The sequence below is a fragment of the Sciurus vulgaris genome (assembly GCF_902686455.1).
Source record: "Sciurus vulgaris genome assembly, chromosome: 2".
Taxonomy (NCBI): Eukaryota; Metazoa; Chordata; class Mammalia; order Rodentia; family Sciuridae; genus Sciurus; species Sciurus vulgaris.
The window spans coordinates 187,959,399-187,981,284 of NC_136462.1; the positions used below are offsets into that span (position 1 = coordinate 187,959,399).

General features: G+C 45.7%; 1 protein-coding gene across 10 annotated transcripts in view; it reads right to left on the reverse strand.

Annotated features, from left to right (window-relative positions):
* Positions 1–21,886, reverse strand: part of PTPRT (protein tyrosine phosphatase receptor type T) — a 1,026,485-nt gene that overhangs the window by 644,274 nt on the left and 360,325 nt on the right. For all 10 annotated transcript variants that reach the window (XM_079126897.1, XM_079126896.1, XM_079126893.1 and 7 more), the window contains exons 4-5: positions 17,530–17,611; positions 9,447–9,562 (exon numbers count right to left, since the gene is read on the reverse strand). In XM_079126897.1, the coding sequence (XP_078983023.1) occupies positions 9,447–9,562; positions 17,530–17,611 (198 nt within the window). The remainder of the gene's footprint in view (positions 1–9,446; positions 9,563–17,529; positions 17,612–21,886) is intronic.

Genomic DNA, 21,886 nt, shown 5'->3' on the forward strand with positions numbered 1-21,886 from the left:
ATTCAGCGGTCTGTGGCAGGGCTGGAGGTTCTTCTCTTCTAGAAAGTTCCCAGGTATTGTCCAAGATGCTCATCCATGAGCCTTAGTAGGAATAGCACAGCCCATGTGACTTTGCTGAGTGGCAGAGTTAGAATCTGGCCCCAGGTAATCTGATTCCAGAGACGGGGGCTTTAATCGCATGACCTGTCTGCAGTCCAGTACGTAACAACAGCAGTTACACTCCATGGCTCTGTGAGAGTGGAGTGTGTAGTGTTCCAGAAATTTCCTTTTCTGTTTCTTTTTTTTCTTTTCTTTTTCTTTCCTTTTCCTCCCCCACCCCTTTCCTCATCTGGTCAATTTCCTTGTTTTTTGAAAGAACACCTAATGCCTCTTGCAGAAATGGCTGTTCCATAGAAAACCCTCTGGGAATGCTGCGATGGAAGCTTGGATGCCTAGCTTTGTGGAAATCCTGAAGGTCACCGAGTCAGAGATCCGTGCGTAAGAAGGGACACGGTATCTTCCATGCGTGCTTTTGGTTAAAGATCTCTTAATCTAGTATCAAGTTATGGCATATCGGATGTGCTAGCAGGCTGGGTGAGGGTTTCTTAACACATTTGTCAGTCTACTCTAGTGGCTCCCAAATTTCAGTGTTCATCAGAATCACCCAGAAGGTGACTTAGGAGGTTTGGGGTGGGGCTGGATAATCTGCATCTCTAACCACTTCCTAGGTGATGCTGCTGCTGTGGCCTGTCTCTGGAGAACGTGAAGGCTAATGTCATCTTCAGTCCCTCAATGAATAGCAAGGGGCTAAACGGCCCCACAAAACACATGAATGGAAACATTATTTAAATCCAGGACCACGTCCTGAGGTTGAGCAATTGGCCACCCCATCAAGGGTGCCCAGCCACAGGGCAAGGGATGTGGCACCCAGATCCAACCCATGTTCCATCCACGGGCAGAGCCACCGGTCCTGACCTAGGGGTGACCGAGTCCCCTTGAAGGACAGTTGCCTTTTCATTTTCCGGGAGTCTCAGTCTGCTTACCAAGCTATATGCCCACAGAGCTGCATCTCTCCTGCACCTTCATCTTCCAGTTCACCTATCCAGGGGTCGGACACGTGTCCTAAATTAAACAAAGGCATCGCAAAACCTCATCATGGTACTGAATTCTACTTCCACCCATGTTTCTCTCATCAGGCAACAGTTGTCTTCGAAATGCTCTTTCTCTCTCCTTTCCCTTTCCCTTCTTTCATTTGCTTGTCTCTCTCTTTAAAAACAACTCAAATTCCGCCTTCCTGGGCTTCTTGGTTCTGCACGGATGTGTCAGCCCGGTTTGAGAGACACGTTCTATGGAAGAACAGGGCCTGTAAATACCTACACTTCCATCTTCCTGTCCCTAGCACATGCACATCCTTCTGTCCCTGCCCCAGGCAGGAACTCTCTCCCTCTTCAAGAATCACCTACAGAGGAAAACAAGAGCTGTGTCATGCATGGAATGTCTGCTGTTTTCCTACTACCTGATTCTCTATCGAGGGATCTGTAATGGCCTTGCCATTTTGCCATTCCCCATCCACTCTCCTCCTGTGTCATGACAATATTTCCTTCACAAGGAGATAAGAGGTAGCCTGCAAAAATGGCTATCATTATTTCAGAGAGAGTAGGCAGCTTTGCAATTGATTTGTAATTGGCAGAAGTGGGAACATTACTGTCTTTAATGAAAGGAAACTGTTTCTGGTTCCACACAACAGATACTAGGCCTGCTTTACAGGAGATATTCTAATACCCAGTCCAGGAGCCTTCAGTGTGCTGGTTGGAGCTTCACTCCAAAACAGATAAATAAATAAAATAAAATCAGGCCCAGCATTTCCAGCTGAAGACTGCTCTGATTGCTCCAGGAATCTCCTGACCAGAAAATATGTAGGTGAAATTCCCACAATCCATTTGTAATGAATATTCATTTTACTTCTAGTTATACCATTGCAATGGTATGACATTTGGAAACTTGCTAAAGTCTCACTCATTGATTCTCTTAAGAGCATATTTGCACCTTTTTGGCAGTCTCTAAAGAATAGCTTTTGATTATTCTTTATTAAAAGTTAAAGGAAATAAAAGTAGACATAAATCATTTTTGATTAGCTGTGCTGAAACCCTTCCAAAGGCCCACTGCATGCATGGCTGATGGCTTATTCAGGGCTGATTTCTGGGTTTAAAGCTCCTGTAGAGAGTCAGGAGGGGCCTGGCACAAGCACCACAGGGAACCATAAGCCCTGAGCAAAGAGGATGAGCAGGTGGGGAGAGGCCTGCACACGTGCCACCTCCCTAGGGTACAGAACCTCTTGCCCACACTGGCTCGCCTCTCAGAGCGCCAATCAAAGGCCGCTTGCTCCACAGCCACTGCTGGGGGAGGCCCACATCCCGTGCCCTGCTCTCGTCAGCCCCTGGCCTCCCCCTGGCAGCCTGCTCACATTGTGATGAGATAACTGTGCAATCAGTTGCTCAATGACTGACTTTGCCACCAGAAGGGAAGCTGCATAAGGGCAAGAAGCAACTCTGCTTCACCTCCACTGCCTCCCAGCTCCGGACAGAGCACGGGGACCCTGCAACATCCTCTGTAGGTCCAGTTTCAGCCCCTGTGCTGCTGGAAAGGAGCTGTCGTGTTTTGCCATGCTGGGGATAGAACCCAGGGCCTCACACATGCTAGGCGAGCACTCTGAGTTAAACCCCCAACCCACAGCTGACTGTTAATCTGCAGTTACCTTCGGGTACATAGTACCAGGAAAGATAGAACATGTGATAATGAAGCCACAATTCTATAAAAACACACACAAAAACCATCAAACTTATTTGAGTTATAGCTCAATAATGCTATTAACAAAAATATTAAATCTTGGTTTCCTTGGGGCTGTAGTTGTGGCTCAGTGGTACAGCACTCACCCAGCACATGTGAGGCACTGGGTTCAATTCTCAGCACCACATACAAATAAATAAAAGTAAAGGTCCATAAACAACTAAAAAAATTTTTAAAAATATTTTTTGGTTTCCTAAAGAGAAATTCATCAGCTGCAACACAGACCTACTGCAAACATTGACCTGGATTCACCCAACATCATCCCCATAAAGGACAAGGAAAACAGACACAAACAGGAAGCTCACCCAGCCTGCTGTATGGTGAATAACAATGCCTTTCATTTCTGACTCAGGAGTCTTATGTCTTCTAACAGCGTCTGATAGAACTATTGCTACTGGCACTGAGGGTCCTGGGTGCAGATTCTTAGCATCCCAGATAAAGAACTGAGTGAGATGTGGGTGCTTGGAAGCAAAGCAAAGACTTACCGAAGCTTGATGGTACACTCTAGGACAGCAGAGAGGGCTGAGCTGGCCAAGTGGCTCCAGACTCCACTCTACACAGCAGTGGGGCTTGCTCCCTTTAGGCTGTGCTAGTTCTCCCCCTTCTCCCCTGGGGAGATCTGGGGTTGATTGACACCTTGATTGCCAGCTGAATTCCACATAATTTCTTTTCTACTGCCCATGTGTAAGCAGGTTTCTCCCCCATACATCAAAAATGCACCAGAGAGGAGCAAACCACAATGCTAATGCTAACTTAACGAGCAACAGGTTAATTTTAGGTCAGTCCCTGGGACTGCTGCCCACCGCCTGAGATCCCAGGAGCAGGATTTTCCTATAGGATCTTAAATTCCCTTTCTGTACATCTAGCTTCCTCCCCTTAACTGCAAGGTGGCCCATTCTTCCCTCCCAGAAGGAGTTTCAGACAGAGTTTTAGGTGGGGCTGGGTACATGGTAGTGGTCTCCTCTCTTCCACCTTTCCTGCCTCTTCCCATGTCCTATCTCCTGCCCAACCAACACTATGACTGGCAACCTTGTCCATCAAACCAGGCAGAATCTCAGACTCTTCCTAGATGTTGACATATGGTTTCAGGGAACCACAAGGGCAGGAAGATTTTTATGGCAGAAATAGTGAGCACCATTAAATGCTGAAAACAAGTTTAGCACAGGCAGCACACCCCCGTGAGGATGACTGGACTTGGATTCTTGAGAGATATGCATCCCGTAGATGCTCCACTTCAGATTTGCAATTTTGATCTCGGGCTATGGAGTACAACACTCTCTTATGCTGGACAACAGCAGTGAGCCACAGCTCCCAGTGGCCCAGAGACCACGTGGGAAGCAATCCATTCTCCACAGCAGACTGTGCTGCCAGGCTATGGTGGTGGGCAGGCTGGCTGCATGAAACCTATGTTTGATCTACAATATTTGCAACTCATGATGGGTTTATTAGGAGGTAACCCAGGGTAAAGTCCAGGACCGACGGGCACCCCTTGGCTTTAACAAGGACACTACTGGTGACATTTATAACGATCACTGCTGGGAAGAGGTGGGAGCTGCAGAAATCCACATGGCAAGTATAGATACCATGTTCACTGTGTGTAGCTCAGAAGGGGGCAAAGGAAGACAGCTAGAGGGGTGGTTTGATTCAAACATTTCAAGGGCATTTTGATTCTGTTGATCTTATTTGTAGATTTGAGAAACTCGAATGTATTTAAGTACCTAGTCCCATGGCTGGTAAATGAGAGATGTGCAGATACGTGCTAAATCAACGCATTTGGTTTTTAATCGCCACCTGCATAGAATGAAGGGCTGGAGTGGTGACACAAGGGGACAAGGCCACAAAGCAGGTATGGGAGGGGTGAGCCCAGGACTTCAGAATAAGACAGAGATGCAGTCAAGCTCTGCTTCTGAGGCTCTCTACCTGGGCACCTCCGAGGACGTCACTCACCTGAGGCTCAGCCTACTCGCCCTCTTCACTACGGGGCTGTGACAGCAGTCATCCGAAACACTGGCGATGAGGATTAAACGCATCCTGCGTAAGCACTCAACACCCACCAGCGGTTACAGGCAGGCTCCTTGCTTTGTGCCGTTGTTCTGTGGTGGTGTGGCCACCATGCCAAAACCCTAAACACAAAGGAGGCCTGCTTCCGACTCAGGGAGCCGAGGCTGCTCCCACCACAGGCCGTGTGCGTGCCAGAGCAGCGGCGGCCCTGCAGGGGGGACCCAGGACTGATGTGCCTCCTTATCTCATCAGCCCGCGCAGCTGACTGAAGCCGATGGGCTCCCAGGGGCAGGAGCCTTTTCCTGCCAGAGCCGGGTCTGCTCCCGCTCCAGTGCCCGTGATTTGTCTCAATGCATACGCGCTCCTACTGAGATCCGTGCAGAGTGTTTGGACACATGGCCTCATTTCCGAGACTCTTCAAATGCTATTTGTTGTACGATCCTCCAGTGGAGCGAATCCTCCGTAGAGCAGCCTGGAGGTCAGCTGCACCGTGGGGCTAGAGGGTCAGCGGCAGAGTCCCCGAGGAGGTCCAGGACGGAGCCCTATCAGCGTCAGCTTCAGTAGGACAGGAGGACACACAGGGAATAGTCTAAACACCCTCCTGGATGACAGTGTCCGACGGCAATGACGGGTGTAGAGAGAGCTGAGAGAAAGTGTCCTCGCTGGGGGGCCTCACTTCTGTCGGAATTAGTTACCCAATTCCAGGCAAAGCTTCCTGCCACTCTTAGAACACTCTGTGTTCAGGGAAAAGGGACGATTTTTCTCTTTTCTGACAATGTTTATTTCTGTTTATACAGTTCCTTATGCTCATTTTAGAGTATTTGGATGATGCAGAGAAGAACAGAAGAAACAGAAAAAGAAAAGGCAGGCATGATCCATCATCACGATCAATCATTGTTTGTGTTTTATGTTCTCTGTGTATATGTATATAAGTGTGCACACAGAGATGCATATATATGTATGTATATATTTATGTATGTTTTTCATAAAAATTAATATACTGAATATAGTTTGATAATGTTCTTTTCATTTAATTACATACTACAAAAATGTCATTAAATATATGTCTATAATCTGATATTTAATTACGTCACTCCGGCATTTACTTAATTAGCCTCTCTTGCTGGGCATTTAGTTGCTTTCGTTCTCTCTCCAGTTAGACATATTTGCAGGTACACGTTTGTTCTCATTTTTTGGTGATTTCCTTAGGAAAATGACCACGACTACTCATTGGAAGAATGTGCACATTTAAGGTTTCTGTTAACTACTGCCCAGGTATCATCCAGACAAGATGCACCCATTTACATTTTGATTGTGCTACACTGAAAATCCTGTCCACATAGTCCCCCCTCTCTGTATCCGAACTTCGCTTCTTTTCCTTTTTCTACAAGGGCACACTGGTCTCCTCCTGCCCTAGGACTGGGATTTATACTACCAGTTCTCCTGGGTCTGGGACCTTTGGACTTGGGCTGAAATCACACCCCCTGCCCCACTTTCCCAGGCCTCCGGCTTGCAGAGAAGAGACTGTGAGACTTCTCAGCCTCTATGATCACACCAGCCAATTCCTCATAAAGAAGCTTCATGTGTGTGCACGTGTGTGTGTGAGTGTGTGTGTGCATGTGTGAGTGCCTGCTATTAGCTGTCTCTCTGAAGGCCCCCAAGACCAGTAAAACCTACTTCCAACCACACTGTTCCCTATAAGCCTGTCCTTAACAAGCCACGCAGGTACTCTAGGGAGTACAGGAAAAATGGTCTCCTTCCCAATATTCCCTGAAATATGGACAAGGGTGACAATATTAAGGGAGGTTTCCTTAGAGAAATAGTTATTGGATCTATTCACTCACCAGATAAACTTAAAGCATCCCAGGATGGAGCTTGATCATCAGAAAGCAGGGGACCTCTGCCACAGCCGCTCCCCTCCCATCCCTCCCTCTCCTTCTGCCTCTCTAGATTGCTTTTATACAGAACATCATTATGTGAAACAGGCCTGTGAAATCCACTTGTGTGCCCTCAATAAGACTGTGGTGGGAATACTGTTCATTACATCATACAGTGTTTTCTTTATGAGGACTCCTGGGAACAATTCCTGTCTGGCCTCTGTGTGAACAACAGTTAGAATTTTCCTGAGCAATTGGTTTGTGTTTATCTCGCAGACATTGTGAACTGTATATCTGACAAGTTTTCTTTATTCCATTGGTGGCGGTGGCGCTGTGGGCTCTGCATGTGACTCACAGTGAGCAGCAGGTGTGCAGAAATGCAGCTTTGGCATGATTAGCAGCTCCCGTGTATTCTTCCTCTTCTATCTGGTGCTATCAACCTCACTTTTAATTTGTGCTATCTTGTCGTGTTTCATAGCCCATTGTAAGTCACCTGAAAAACGTCTGTGAAATAAGATTTGGTTTACGCTGAAAACTAGATAAATAAATCAGATGTGGATGAGCTCTGTAGAAACACTGTGGTTTCTATCTATTTTCCTCAAAACTTCTATTGTGTTCTGCATTAACATCCTCCTGCTAACAGACCTAAGGTCTAGGGCATACAACTTAGAACTGTAGCAAGAATGATCACAAAATAATTGGAAAACCCAAATAAAGTTGTTGAAAATACTGGATGGTCCCACCTCACGCTCATGATGCAGCTGAGGAATGCCATTGAAGTGGCAAAGCTTCTGGGGAGCAAGATGCACCTGCACACTAACTATAATGAAAAGAGAAAATAACACCGCCTAATACTGGACGGCATAGAAGCTAATTATGCCCCCTTGCTATCTGCAGGCAGCCCAGGGACGTGAGATGGGCAGACACGACAGCTATTTTCATTCTACTATTCTGCTAAGAAGCAAGGAAGATCTCTCAGTCCCTGGCCGGGCTTTCTGCCCAAGGACTTTCCAACGGTAGAAAATGGGCTCAAATTCAAAAGAAGTGACTGTATGAACTCCCATCAAAGTGTGCAGAGAGCTATCTGGGTAAAGGAACACAGGTAAACATGCTGTCACCAGGAATATGACATTTGAAACCATAAGGAGGTAGCCCTACACACCTATCCAAATGGTAAAACCTGAAAAGATCAACCAGACTGAGTGCTAGTGAGGCTGTAAAACAACCAGAACTTTCACAGGCTGCCAGAGGGGATGGGAAATAGTACTACCATTTTGAAAAACAGTTTATCATTTTTTAAAAAGTTAAATATACATCTGTCAAATGACCGGGTCATTTGGCTTCTAGCTATTTACCCAACAGAAAGAATAAGTGCATATAGAAATCTGCACATGATTATTCACAGCAGCTTCTTTGTAATAACTAGAAACTGGAAACAATCCGACAGGTGTCCATCAACAGGTATATAGACAAATTCACACAACGGAATATATTTCAGCACAAACTAGCTCAACAAATTACTGGTACACACAACAAGATATAAATCTCAGAATAATCATGTTGAGTGAAAGTACAGTATATACAGCATGACACCATTTACATAGAATTTTAGAGCATGTCAACTAATACACAGTATCTATCAGAAGCAGACCAGCAATTGCCTATTACGCACTGGGGAGGGAATGGCAGAAGGGAACGACTAAAAATCAGGACAAGGAAACTTTGGGAGGTGATGACTATGTTCAATATCCTGATTATGGAAATAATTTCACATACAAATATATATCACAGTTATCAAAAAGTATACTTTAAGTATAACATCTCAATTATAGCTCAATAAAGCTGTTTAAAAATAATTTTTTAAAAATGTTAAATAGATCATTTAACAGAACTTGGTGACTCTGTTCACATTGACAGTGGTATGCTCATGCTCTATTAGATTTCCACCTCTGCTGCAGCCCCTGCCGGTGTCCCCTACCCTAAAAGACCCTTTCTCGTCTTGCTAGGGAAGTAGCATCAATGAGCAGAAATGAAAGGAAAACAGATTTAAGCGTAAAACACTTTCCTGGTGGACTTAACTGACAGACTCATTTAACCAGAGAATAGATGGGTTATTCCTTTTAAGGACTTACTCCAGGAAAAGAATGACTTTGATTTTACCTGGATGTGCATTAATGAATCACTGGACATCCAAGAACCTTCTAGTTAATATTTTTTAATATCATATACCCCAAACCTAAAATATTCAGTTTGCCTTAACCCTGTTGATCTGGGCTTAGGAGACAAAGTTCGTTAGAGAGTCAGAAAAGATTGCTCTCACAAATTCTACTTCTGAAATTTTGAGGTTTGATCCTTAGTTCCTCCATCTCTAAAATGGTCATACCCATGCTGACCTAACAGATGTGTGGTTAAGATTTCACAAGCCAGGTACAGTGATGCATGCCTATAATCCCAGGGACTTGGGAGGCTGAGACAGGAGGATAGTGAGTTCAAAGCCAGCCTCAGCAAAAAGTGAGGTGCTAAGCAATTCATTGAGACCCTGTCTCTAAATAAAATACAAAATAGGGCTGGGGGTATGGCTCAGTGGTCCAGCACCCCTGTGTTCAATAATTCCTGGTACCCCATCCCCAAAAAAGAAAAGACTTAACAAGATGGTGGATGGAGAACCATCTGAAGAGCAGGGATGCTTTAAAAAATCCCCTCCCCTTATTATGATTTGAGCAGAACATCTCTCATTCTTACCTGGAGCCAAAGTTTGTCATGTTGAGACCACTTCCCACCAGCAATGCACTGGAATGTGGCGTTCTGTCCCACATTTACCTCGACATTTTGGAGTCGCAGAAAATGAGGTGCTTTTCCTAGGAGAGAAAGCAAGGGACGGATGAAGACAGGATTTGGCAGCCTGCAACACTTCCCCGTGGCACTGGGTAGGGTGGACTTTGTGACTGGAAAGAGGCCTGGCTCGGGGAAGAGCTGATGGATCACGTAACGAGTTGGCACTATTCTGTGAACTTGACATGCATTATCTCACTTAAACCTCAGAGATCCCACGAGGTGCATGATATCCCTATTCATGGATTAGAAACTAAGTCTCTAAGGGGCTACACGGTTCGGCACAGTCAGACATCTAGGAAGTGGGGGAGCCAAGACATGAATCCAGGACTCCCAGGACAACGAAGAGTAGAAGAGGGAGAAGCGGGGAAGAGAACACTCAGCATTCACTGAGTGCTTCTATGGGACGCTGTCCTATGTGAGCAGTGATTCGTTAATCCAACACAGCTGGTGGTGGTACCATCCCTACTGCACAGGGCACAGGAACTTGTCCAAGTTCATAAGGGCCCAGAGTATGCACTCTTAACTCTAAGCAATGGTGTCTCCTGAGCACATATGGGAAGTGGGACCCTGATTCTGCAGACTGGGTATAACAGGGAAAAGCACTGTCAAACAAAAATCAGAGTGTCTGTGGATCAGTCCTAGGATTAAGCATGTGCCTCTTTACTTCCCTTGTTTATGGAGACAAGTTCTCCCCTATATAAGGTCTCCACGTAACAGCAGCATTAGCTCTCCATCAGCTGAGAATCTATGACCACAAGAATGAGCTTCTTCCTTGCGCACCAAGAAGGAGTCCAACCACCATCAACAAAACTAAGGAGAACTGTGCCAGACCTGCCCCTGCATGGGACCACATGGGGAATTCTGACAAGATCAAGGAGGATCCACCAGGGACATTGCCTGTCAGTCCAGAGGGAGCCACAGACACAGAGAGACAGAGTGACAATGAAAACGCTCCTAAGCCCCAGGCCAGGAACCATGAGGAGCTCTTTGCATGTTTTCTCTAGTTTAACTCCATGGCATCCCTGTGAAGCTAGTGCTAGAGGTAGAACCCAATGGGTGTGATGTTCCAGGGCGTCACAGCAACAGCAAGAGGCAGAGACGGAGCTCCATGCAGCTCCGTTCTATCCAACACTTGGCTTCCACCTAGCACATTCTCTTGCTTCCTGGGCTTCGGGAATGTAGGCGGACGGCAGGGCCCTGCATGCCTGCGCTGGCTCTCCAGGCTTCGCTCGTTGCTCCCAAAGCTTCTGCAATGATCCCTTTCCTTGCTGTTTATCCCCACAGGCTTCACGTTGTGACCTATCTTGTCCACCGATCTGTGTCACTGCCTGCTAAGCTCAGCAAAAGCCATGAAGCTTGGTGTGACCAGGCACACCGACTGTGAGAAAGCCTTCACTTCTGTCCAGGTTTTAAACTCATGACAACAGGTTGGAGACCCCACATGCCACCTTCAGGGCCCTGTGGCTGGAGTGGCATTGACGGTCCAAGGCCCAGGTGAGACCCCTTCCTGTGGACTTTTCAGAGTATAAGTTCCCTGCATCTAGTCAACCTGACAAATGTCATGCTGCTTTGATTGCCTGAAATTGTTTCCTTTTGGCTCTCCTGTATAATTTTGTGAAGTTATTTTTGGAACTATCAGTTCAAGTCAATTCTTCAGGTGGGAATAGAGTGCACAATGTAAATCTGTTGATGCCACAGGTTTAAAGGGGGGGAAAGATCCACCCAGTGGAGGAGGGTGTACAGAGTCTGGGCTCCAAGACGAGGAAGCTCCAGACTGGGTGTTACAGAAGTTGGTCCTCGCTTGAGTCTTCGGGATGCTGAGCAAATGGTTAAGCTATGGGACGTGAGCAATTAGAGATGGATTGTCTTGATATCAGTGTCCTCTCCTTATTTCCAAATCCTCCCACTTCTTCCTTCTAAGTCACAGACATTTCCTCTTGATACTTTCATCTTGAGTCCCTACTAGATTCAGAAATTAGATGTTTCGTGGTCCCTGGTGTTAATATTCTGGGGAAGCACCGGTGATCTACAACAGAGATGTCAAACGCATGTGCCCACAGAAACCAGACAGTTACAGAAATTAATAAATGGTTTGGTTGTAAATCAACAGGTGCAAAAACACCATCTCCTTGCTCCATCGTTCATCTCCCCACTTTTGATAGAAACTGGGGTGAAACAAAGATCTTGCAATAGAAACAACTCTTACAATTATAACTGGCATCGGCCACCAACCTCAACACTGGGAAGGCGATAAGGAGTGGTGAGGACCTGGGAGAACTGGAGGGAGACCTGTGCTCCACCAGGGGGCAGCAGAGGGAGGGAGGATGATAGGGCTTAAGCCCAGGGTTGTCAGTCAATCCACTTCTCGAGGGAAGTAGGAAATCCCGGTTTGATGTGTAATCTCTCATTCTGAAATGTTCTCTGAATTTTATTAAATTTATTTAATTTTATTAAAACATCAGGCAGACTTAGCAAAACACACTGGCAGGTAGGCTCTATCAGTCTGAGGTCTCGGATACACTGTTTGCATTTATCCCTGTGACCAGTCTCACCTGGTCTGGCCTCAGAGATCCAGACGTAGCACCACCTCTCCGGGCACCGCACTTAGGGGATCCTGGATCATGAGAATTGTCTCTTCTCATTCAGCCTTCCCTCCACAGGTCCTTGCTCTTGTCCCTGATCTTTGAGGCTCTGGCTCAGCCTTGGCTGGTGACGGATCTCTCTGGAGATCCTCTTTATGTTGGCAACCGGTTTGGTCCCCTTCTGCCGGGCTCCGGCCTCTGTGACCTCTTTCTTCCACCCCTGGACTCCAGCACCTCTTCATCATGACTTCCCCAGCCACTGCAGCTCTGAGAGAGAAACGATTCTCCCAGGTCTGCTCACCAGCCTTCAGCCAGACACAGCTGAGCTCAGTATCAGGTCAGATCCTGGCCTTCAGCATCCCACTCTCCCTCCCCACGGAGACTCAGCTCCCCCAAAATGGGCTCCTGATGAATAGGGTTAAGAGAAAACTGGTTGTGCATTTGGGGCAAAAATGCCTTGATATTGGTGACATTTAAACTCCTGCAGATGTCAGTGCAGCATCTGAAGACATATTATTGTGCCCTTTATCTCGCTCTTTAAACCTGACAGTGCTCAGTGGGAAGCCACACAATTGAAGAGAAAGCTCAGTACATACATTAGAGGCGTGTTGCAGATGCTCTGTGGGCTCAGGGACATGGCCCTGCAAGGTTGTGATGGGAAAAAAAAATAGGTTTAAAAAATTCTAAAAGTCAACTTAGGAGTTAGAAACTTTGAAACCGAGTGGAAAATCACGCTGACATTTATCGTACACGGTTCTAACTGCCGTGGCCCTGCTAATGGCTAACACTGAGAAACAGCAGTGGATGGAAACTATGGCTAAAATACTTTGGGAATGACAACAAAAAAAAATGCTAAATGGGCTATAAAATAGAGACAAGGGGGTTTGTAAGAGAAAATGATTTCCTTTGAATATTACGCCTGGCTTTTGGTCATGGTTTCGGAAGCTTCCAGGCAAGTGTTTACACAGTCCCAGCTTCAGTTCTCACTGATGGAGGATGCAGTCACCGGGCAGGCACTAACTTTTGGAATAATTAATGGAATCACTTATTGATAGACTCTGGTCATATGTTAACAGGACGTTTTGAAAGACAAACAGAGAACTACAAAGCTCGAGGACATAAAGGGAGTGCATATTTTTCAATCGATTTAAATTTTTAACAATCTATAAGTCATGGACACATTGACTCTGAGGCTGAGGGTTGGGAGAGTACTTTCAGTCTAAAGGACCCTTCAGGAGTTACTAGTAGGTTGCATGACATGCTATCTCGTGTACAGTCCCTGAGCCCGTGGTCAGCGCCTCTGCAGGCAGGCATGTGCTCTGTTCTCCCCAGACCTGCTCCACCTGGCTTAATCCAGAAATCTGGGAGTAGACATTTTTGATGCTTCTGTCTACTAATCCGATCCCTCAGACAAGACCAGTTAGCTGTAGTGCCTGAACACATCTCTAATCTAGCCACTGATTTCCTCGTCATGTTTCTTCATAGAACTCCTTGCCATCTATTATGGACCGAACTCTGTGCCCACAATTCCTATGTTATCAGTTCATATGTTGAAGCTCTAGCCCCTAGTCCTTCACAGTGTGACTGTATTTTGAAAGAAAGGCCTTAAAAGAAGTGAATATGTTAAAATGAGACCACTGTGTGCCCTACTCTAATCTAATGGGTGTCAATAAAGAAGAGGAAGTGTGGATACACAGAAACACCAAGGAACTGCACCCAGGGAAAGACCACGTGTGGACACAGTGAGAATGGACACCTACAAGCCCAGGAGAGAGGTCTTGGGAGAAACCAAACTTGTCAACACACTGACCTTGGACTTCTAACCTTGAGAACCATAAGAAAATACACTTCGGTTGCTTACGTCTCCCGGTCTGGGCTACCGGCAGTCCTAGCAAAGCAATGCTCCATCTGTTGTATATCATAGAATCACCTCATTACTTGTTATATTTTCAGTCTCTTTCATGCCATGGAAGCCCACGAGGACAGAGAATGAATCAGTCTTACATATTTCCATAAACCCAGAATAGTGTCTGGCACTGAGGACATGCTCAGTAAACACCTGTTGGTTGACGAATGATTGACTCTTTACCTCCCTGGTCCAGGCCACCATGCCTCTTGCTCCAGAATGTTCTTCCTTGTAGGTCTCCTCACCTTCTCTATGGCCCTTCAACTCATTTCCAAAGAGTAGCCCAAGAGATCCTTTAACAATGAACTAAGGTCACACTAAATCCAGAAGAACCCCTCCAACACTGCCTCCCTACTCTTCATTAACATCTTCACTGCTCACGGTGATACCAAAGGTTCTGAGTGAACTCCTTCCTATGATTCACATCTTCATAGACACCTCCCCTGACCACTGGGCCCTCTGGCCCAGTCATTTGTATGTATTACATTCCCAGCAGTTATCACTATCTGGAATCATTCTCTACTTATTTAATATTAATTATGCATTTAGTATCTACTCCCTCACTGGCTCTCCTGCTCAGTCAGCACCAGGAGGACAAGGACCTCATCTTTCTTACCCAGAAAGTAAGAAATGTTCTTAAACACATAGCTCACATTCAATAATTGACTTATTGAAAGAAAGAATGAATAAATTCCTGAAATAGATATGGATTGAGTGCTCGCCCTAGAAAAGGGGCTACTCAAGTCTACGTGACCCAGGGGCTGCTCAGGTGAACATATACCCAGTATTTGTACAGGCAGTTAAATGGACTGTTTCTAACCTAGTCACTCTTACAGAGCTCTCACATTGTGGTTTCTGGGAAGTTTGTGCTTAAGCCACCTAAGCACTGAGGTTGAACTCAGCCAAAGCATATTATGCAGGAATAAAACCAGGGTCACATCTTTCTGAGTTATATCCATGGCCCATTTGCTTGGTAACTGGCTCTCAGCTATTCTACAACCATGCAATCCACACTCCTCAGCAAGAGAAGAGGAGGAAGAGCAAGGGGAGGAGGAAATGGGGGGTCTCAGGAAAACCCTAAATCCATAGCAACCCCAATAAGGAGAGGATTCCAAGAGGAGCCATGAGATTTTGGAGGTGGAAAGGCACCCAGATATGTTCTCCAGAGACTGAGATTTTTCAGAAAATAAAAGGAAAATTTTGCCTGTGATGGAAAACCATGGACAATTCTTGGATCTCCGGCAGAGCTAATATGGGCTGTTGAGGCTGTCAGTTATCAACAAACAAGAGACAGGGTCAAGGCTGAGTGCTATGGCGGACACAAAATTCTCACCAGAGCACAGAGTTCTGGGGTGCACAGAAAGAAAGCTAAGCCATATTCTGCAGGGAGGAGCCAAGTCCAGGCACCCAGCACAAGCTGTGAAGTAGCGACTCATTGTGGGTGCAAAGTAGGCAAGCCCTCTAGGGACCACGTACCAGGACTTGAGGAAGGCCAAAGGTACATTTCAGGGAGATGTCTGAAACTGGGGACTGTGCAGGGTTGTATGGGTTAAAAGGGTCACAGAGAGGGCAGACATCTCCTGACACAATTGCCCAGTCTAAGACCAGAGGTCTTTCTCCAATGGGCCTCTGACACTGACTCCCAGGAGTTGAGGGAGGGAATGTTTCATCTGGCCATGGGCCCTCGTCCTCAGCTCCACCATCTAAACCCTGAAGAGCTGGGGGATTTCTGAGAGTCTCTGCATACAAAGCCTGGTTCAGCAGAGACATTCCCCAGACACGCCTGAATGGGCAGACCCACCCATCCCAGGAAGTAAGCCAGAGAGCAGGGACCTTAAGCCAAAGCAAGAGAGGATCTAGAGAACCTCAGATTCCTGAGATGCTGGCTGATTCCTGAGGAGGAGGGTCCCTTTTCCATAGACACCAAACCCAGTTCCCCCAAATAATGTCTGGGACTCATAACTTGTCCCAAATTCCTCCAGAGAAGGTGATCCAAGACAAGGAGTCAGTCTGGTACTCTTCTAGCGCAAGAAGAGGGAAGGAAGCCATGTTGAGATTCTGCCAAACTCACTGCAGAAGAAGTGAAAAGAATAATTGCAATTACAGCAACATGATGGGTCTTGGATGAGAAAAGTCCCTAAACAGAAGCACTAAAAGGGACATGAGGAGAGTGTGCATGACAGGTTTCAAGGTGCAAAGAACTGTACCACAGGGCATGACTGCTGCGGCTGGAATATAGCTTATCCCCTTGAACTCATGTAGGTACTTGATCCCCAGAGCCATATGTTCATGGCACAAAGAGGATTGAAACTGAGTCCAACTGTGGTGTTGAGAAGTGGGGCTTGTGGAAAGTGGTTATATTTAGAGAAGGTCATTGGGATGAAGCACTTACGATTGAAGCCTGGTGGCTTTGTAAGAAAAGGGACAGAGACCAGACATACACATGTGCTCTCTCTGACTCTTGGCATGTGGTGTTCTTCAATCTATCAAGAATCTGGCAGCAAGAAGGCCATTACCAGCACTGAGCCAATACTAGCAGCATGCCCTTAAATCTCCAACACTGTGAGCTAAATAAACCTCTTTTCCTTATAAAGTTAGTCTACTTAGGATATTCCATTATAGTAACTAAAAGCTGACTAACACTGTGACTCATGATCATATGGGGAGAGTGGAGAGAGCCCCACTAGAGGTTACCTAGACCTGATGGCTTCCAAGAAATTGATGGGAGTCTCCAATGTATGAAGCACTAATGAACTGTAGGGGTTCCATAATTCTCTTGCATATCCCTTTGATTACAGTCCATCTGAACAAATGTCTCTGGACATGAAGCCATCACAACTTGCTGCAGGACTTGGCCCCTCTTTGACTCAACAGGAACCACGTCTCCCTGCTGAAACACATTTAAAGGTCTTAGACTAAACACTTCAGAGGGAACTTCAAGGGAAAGAGGATGGGCACGGAGGAGTGGGATGCCTGTGAGTACTCTTGACACGCCAAAAGTACTAACCACTACAAGAAATCTCTCCCCACGCCTACATGGAGCTGATGAGTATATTTAAAATTATTTTAAAAGAATTAATAGCTTTAGGGTACTTTTCCCTGTGAGTGAACAGTGTGCTAATTTCTCAGTGTTTTGGTGGTGTTCTTTTTTTAAGACAATTGCACAAGATTCTATCCAAAGCCCTCTAATTCTTCCACTTCAGTGGACTGAATCCCACTAATAAACAATCAGGACTTTAGACTCCCTTAATAATGGAGAGAGATTCCAACGAAGATGTTTTGCCACTCTCTGCAAATTCCTGGAGGTGCTGCCTGTTGAACAGGCCGACAAAATTATGGATTTATTCAGGACTGATTGCATTGGGTATGTAAGCAGTTTTGAAGGATTAAAAGAGAGAGAGAGAGAGATGTTTGTGAGTTGAATGAAGAGAGTAAGCTACAGCCTCTGAGCTACCCGATGTGGCTGGAGAAGGGCTATGATGGGAGAAGGGGGTGGACTTACTGCATGGATGAGCCAGGACCCGGACCTCGTCCACAGCGATGTAGCCAGGATGACCCTTCAAAGAGACGGATTCAAATATCACCTGCAACACACACAGGGTGGGAGTCAATTTTGCAGAAACGGTTGTAGACATTCATCTTAGGAAACTTCCCAGCCCCCAATCCCTGGATGCTTCAGTTTCCCATCAGAACCAACCAAAGAGAACTCACTTTAGGACAGCACGCCACCCTGGAAGCTGACTCAGATTTTCAAAACAAGGCAAAAAGGCCACACTCGGTGACTGGCAATGGAAGTCAGCCACGTGGAACATTTTTAATGGATTTCACAAATAACACTTAGATACAAGAAAAGCATCCCAAACGTGACCTGGGGAACCCAATCTGCATCTTTCCCATTCAGGTTTCCCACGAAGCACAGGGAACAACTACTTCCTAATACCTCAACTACCCTAGGAAGAGTGGGAAATGCCTACTTTGAAGCTAGCATAAGCCAATGAGGTTTAGCCTGATTTGATTGTATATTCCCAATGAACACGAGCCACATGAGTTCTTAAGAACACCTTTTAAAAATAAGCAGCAAACTGCATCTTGGTATCCAGAAGTAAAAGCAACACATTCTTTGACTCCCAACTGAATGACTTATTTCCATAAAATATTTTTTAATTCAGTTCACAGCTTCCCTCAACACCAACCTCTATCTTTGCCAAGGTCACATGAATACCTGTGTGGGCAACGTGGCCAAAACTACCACCTCCCAAGTTCTGATGACTTTCTACTCCAATCCACTTTGGCTGCACTCCCCTGCAGATCTTGGAATGCTCTCCTGCCCCACGGTCCTCTCCTAACTCGCTGCTCTTTAACCTACTTCTCAGGCTCACAGGGTACTTGGACCTCTTACTTTTCCAGAGTCTATAATCTGCCTGGATCTTTCTTCATTCTCAACAAGTCTTGGTTGCCCCCTCTGTGTTGGCTAATCATCCATATAATGCTCTCCTTAAGTTCCAGTGCCTCTGAAGCCTACTTTACTTGAACTTTGCCGAGCTATCACAGGCCTGCCTTCTCCACTCCCGATCTCACACAAATGTTCCTCTCTCAGCATCCACCCAGCCAATCCCAGCAGGCATCACATCTTCAAGAGGCAAGATGATGAGGAGGGGCTGACATCTCACTTCTCACCCACACACCTCATCTTCATCCATACCACCTATAATCTCTTCTCTGCAAGGAATGCCAAGGTTCTTGACCCTGACCCCCTCTGCATGATCCAGCTTCTTGGTTCTTGGTTATCTCTCTATCCTGCTCTATCTTGTATCTCCAAACCCGCTCTTTTGTCCCTGACCTTGACATATATACATTCTTGGACTACTCCCCTTGTTGCGGTAGGTTCTTCTCCATTACCAGTCAACTGTGTTTCAATAATACTTCAAATTCCCAATTGTTTTAACGACCATTCACTCCCAACACTTCCTTCTTCCAACTGCAAAACTTGAACCTGCTATATAATCTGGATTCTGCCTCCAAACCACCCCCAAAACTGTCTTAATGATAAACACGAATAATCTCCTAATTGCTAAATCCAGTAGGTATTGTTTCCAGTTGTTGCCTTACTTTAAGAAGGAAGATGGTGGAACACTCAAGCTCAGAATCAGGATACCTGGGTGGCTGAACCACTTACCAATGTGTGACCTTCCTGCTGTGTGTCCCTGCTTCTGATTCTGTAATTATGGTGTCTGCTTCATTGGGTAATTTTTTCAATTAAGGGAATTAACACTTGACTTAGAACAATGGAACGTTCTTGCTAAATGTCTATTATAACTATTATTACTACTTGACAATTCTTCTACAGTTGTCAGCATTCTCCCTTTCTGGATCTCTCTGTTCTTTGGGCTCAGGGGACACTTCACTCTCATGGCTTCTCCCATACATCTGGACGATTCTACCATGAGTTTGTAGGCACTCCTCTGTCTCCGTTGCGTCCTCTACTTATCCAGCGCCTGTGTACACTCTCTCTTCAATCACTGCCATCCACGGGTGACCTCAGGGGCAGCTCTGCACCCTAGATCTTCCACCTGAACATCAGTCTCACTTCTCTAGCTCCCGGGTTTATATTTCCCCCTGGATATCACACTGATGCCTCAATTGCAACATGTCTGCAGCAGATCCAGAAGCACCCCCTCAACTCTTCTCCACGTTGCCCACTGGGCCTGAAATACAAAACCCAGCAGGTGGCACTCTGACCCATCCAGCTTGAATGAGCCCAAGATCTGGTTTCTCCTTCGGCCTCATCCCCCACCTCGATTTCGTTCTGATTTGATATTATTAGCATTTCTCAAATCTGCTTCCACCTCGGCTATCAGGATGGACCACAGGAAGTAACCTTTTGGGTCAAGTCAGACCTTAGGGTCACAGCTCTGGTACAACCTGCCACCTTTTCTCATCTCCATCACCAAGGCAGCCTCCAAAATGGAGCCTCTCCCTCCTGTGTTTTAGTTCTTCCTTCAAGCCTGTGGATGGACTGTCAGGTGGGTAGAGACCCACAGGAAAAGCTCCATGTGGAATTTGTTTACGGACCATGTGGTCCAGGCCAGGGGATTCAAAGCTGTGTTCTTAGTGGGGCCTGGAGCTCCAGCAGTGAGCAGGAAACTGGTGGAGAAAGTTGTAATGACTTGGAAGAGGCAGTGTCCCCAGGTGGTAAGGCTGAGCTATGAAGCAGCAGGTGGCTGCCTGGAATTACGTGAGGTGATGGGAGGAAAGAGCCACGGGAAACACAGCAGCTGCAGCCGCATGCCAAGGCCTCACAGAGCTTCACCAAGAGCACGGTCCTTCAGAGAAAAGGAGCAAACAACACTGTGCAGGAGCCGGGGAGACTTGCCACAGCCACCTCACCCTGCAGAAGCGTAAATCAACCTCGGCCTCTACACACCAGCACGGGTCTAGTGTTCTTTTTAATAATTAAAAGGAAACCGAAAGCAAAAGTCCATAAAAAAGGTTGGAAGAAAATAGAATATATAAAAACATTCCAAGAAAAGCATGAAAGTAGCCACACTCTGAAATAAAAATGACAGAAGTAAGAAAAATATTTGTTTTGACAATAAATATAAATGGGTTAAAATAGAAAAAAGCTCCCAGACTGTCTAAATAATCAAAGTCTAATTGTATGCTATAAGATAAACACCTACAACAGAATGACTCAGTAACCTTAAAAATAACAAGTTGAACAAAGACATAATAAGAAAATGCAAATAAACAGAAAACAGTTGCTGCAAAAATCATGTGAATGCCTCAAAGTAGAATTTTAACCAGAGAGAAAAATAAAAACCACTAAGTGGACCAAAATGATCATTGAAAAAAACTACATGAGACAAGAGACTAAAAAGGAAAAATGGGAAAAAAACAGCATTTGAAGAATTTAAACCATGTCTTAGACTCTGATCAAATAGAAAATGCAAAGATATCAAGTATAAATCTTACGTAATCTTATATACTTGACTTTTATAACTAACGTATACAATTATAAATAGTAAACACATATAGTATGATGTAAATAATAATATATTTACTAGGGAGAGTAAAACTTCTGTTCAAACGCTCATGGATTTACAAAAAGATCATAAACTAGACCACAGTATAACCTCAGTGAATCTCTCAAGAAAACTGTAGAGGTCTGGGGCCACACATTTTCCAGCCAAATTTACTAGAACTAGAAAATAATGACAAACTCCTAAAAAATCAATTTCTTAAAGGTTATGCAATCCCTTCTTAAGAACCATGATGTCAACCTAAGTTTTGTCCGAAACCAAATCAAAAGTCAAAGGACAAGCTGATTGAAATGTGTATGCCAGCTACATGGAATACATTCCTTGTGTGTGCAAAGGACTCTTGACCAGCAACCAAAGAAATGAACAAACCTGCCAAGAAAAAAACTGGCAGGTAATGCACAAAGGGGTAAATCAGGAATGGCACTTATCTATGAATGCAAATTTTCTTAAGTGACACAGGAGATGGACAGAAGGTGCCCCAGAACACACATGCAGCCTTGGGTTGAGATGATCACCCTGTCAAATGTGCTTCCGGGTGCGGCCCTAGATCACAGGAAGCCTCCACCCAGGACCTAGCCATCTCCAGTTCTTGGAGACAGACACCACAAAGAGACAGGAGGAAGGCAGGACCCGCTGAGTTGGAAAGACCTGCCTGGGAGTTCCGGAGAGAGAGAGAGAATGGTCATCTTCAGTCAAGAACATTCACAAGGAAACTCAAACCAGGCCCTTGAGAAATGAAGCTCAGGAAATAGGAGAAGGGACAGAGGAGTGAGCAAAGAACTCTGCTGTCCCCAGAAGGCATGGGGGCGGGTGAGAAGA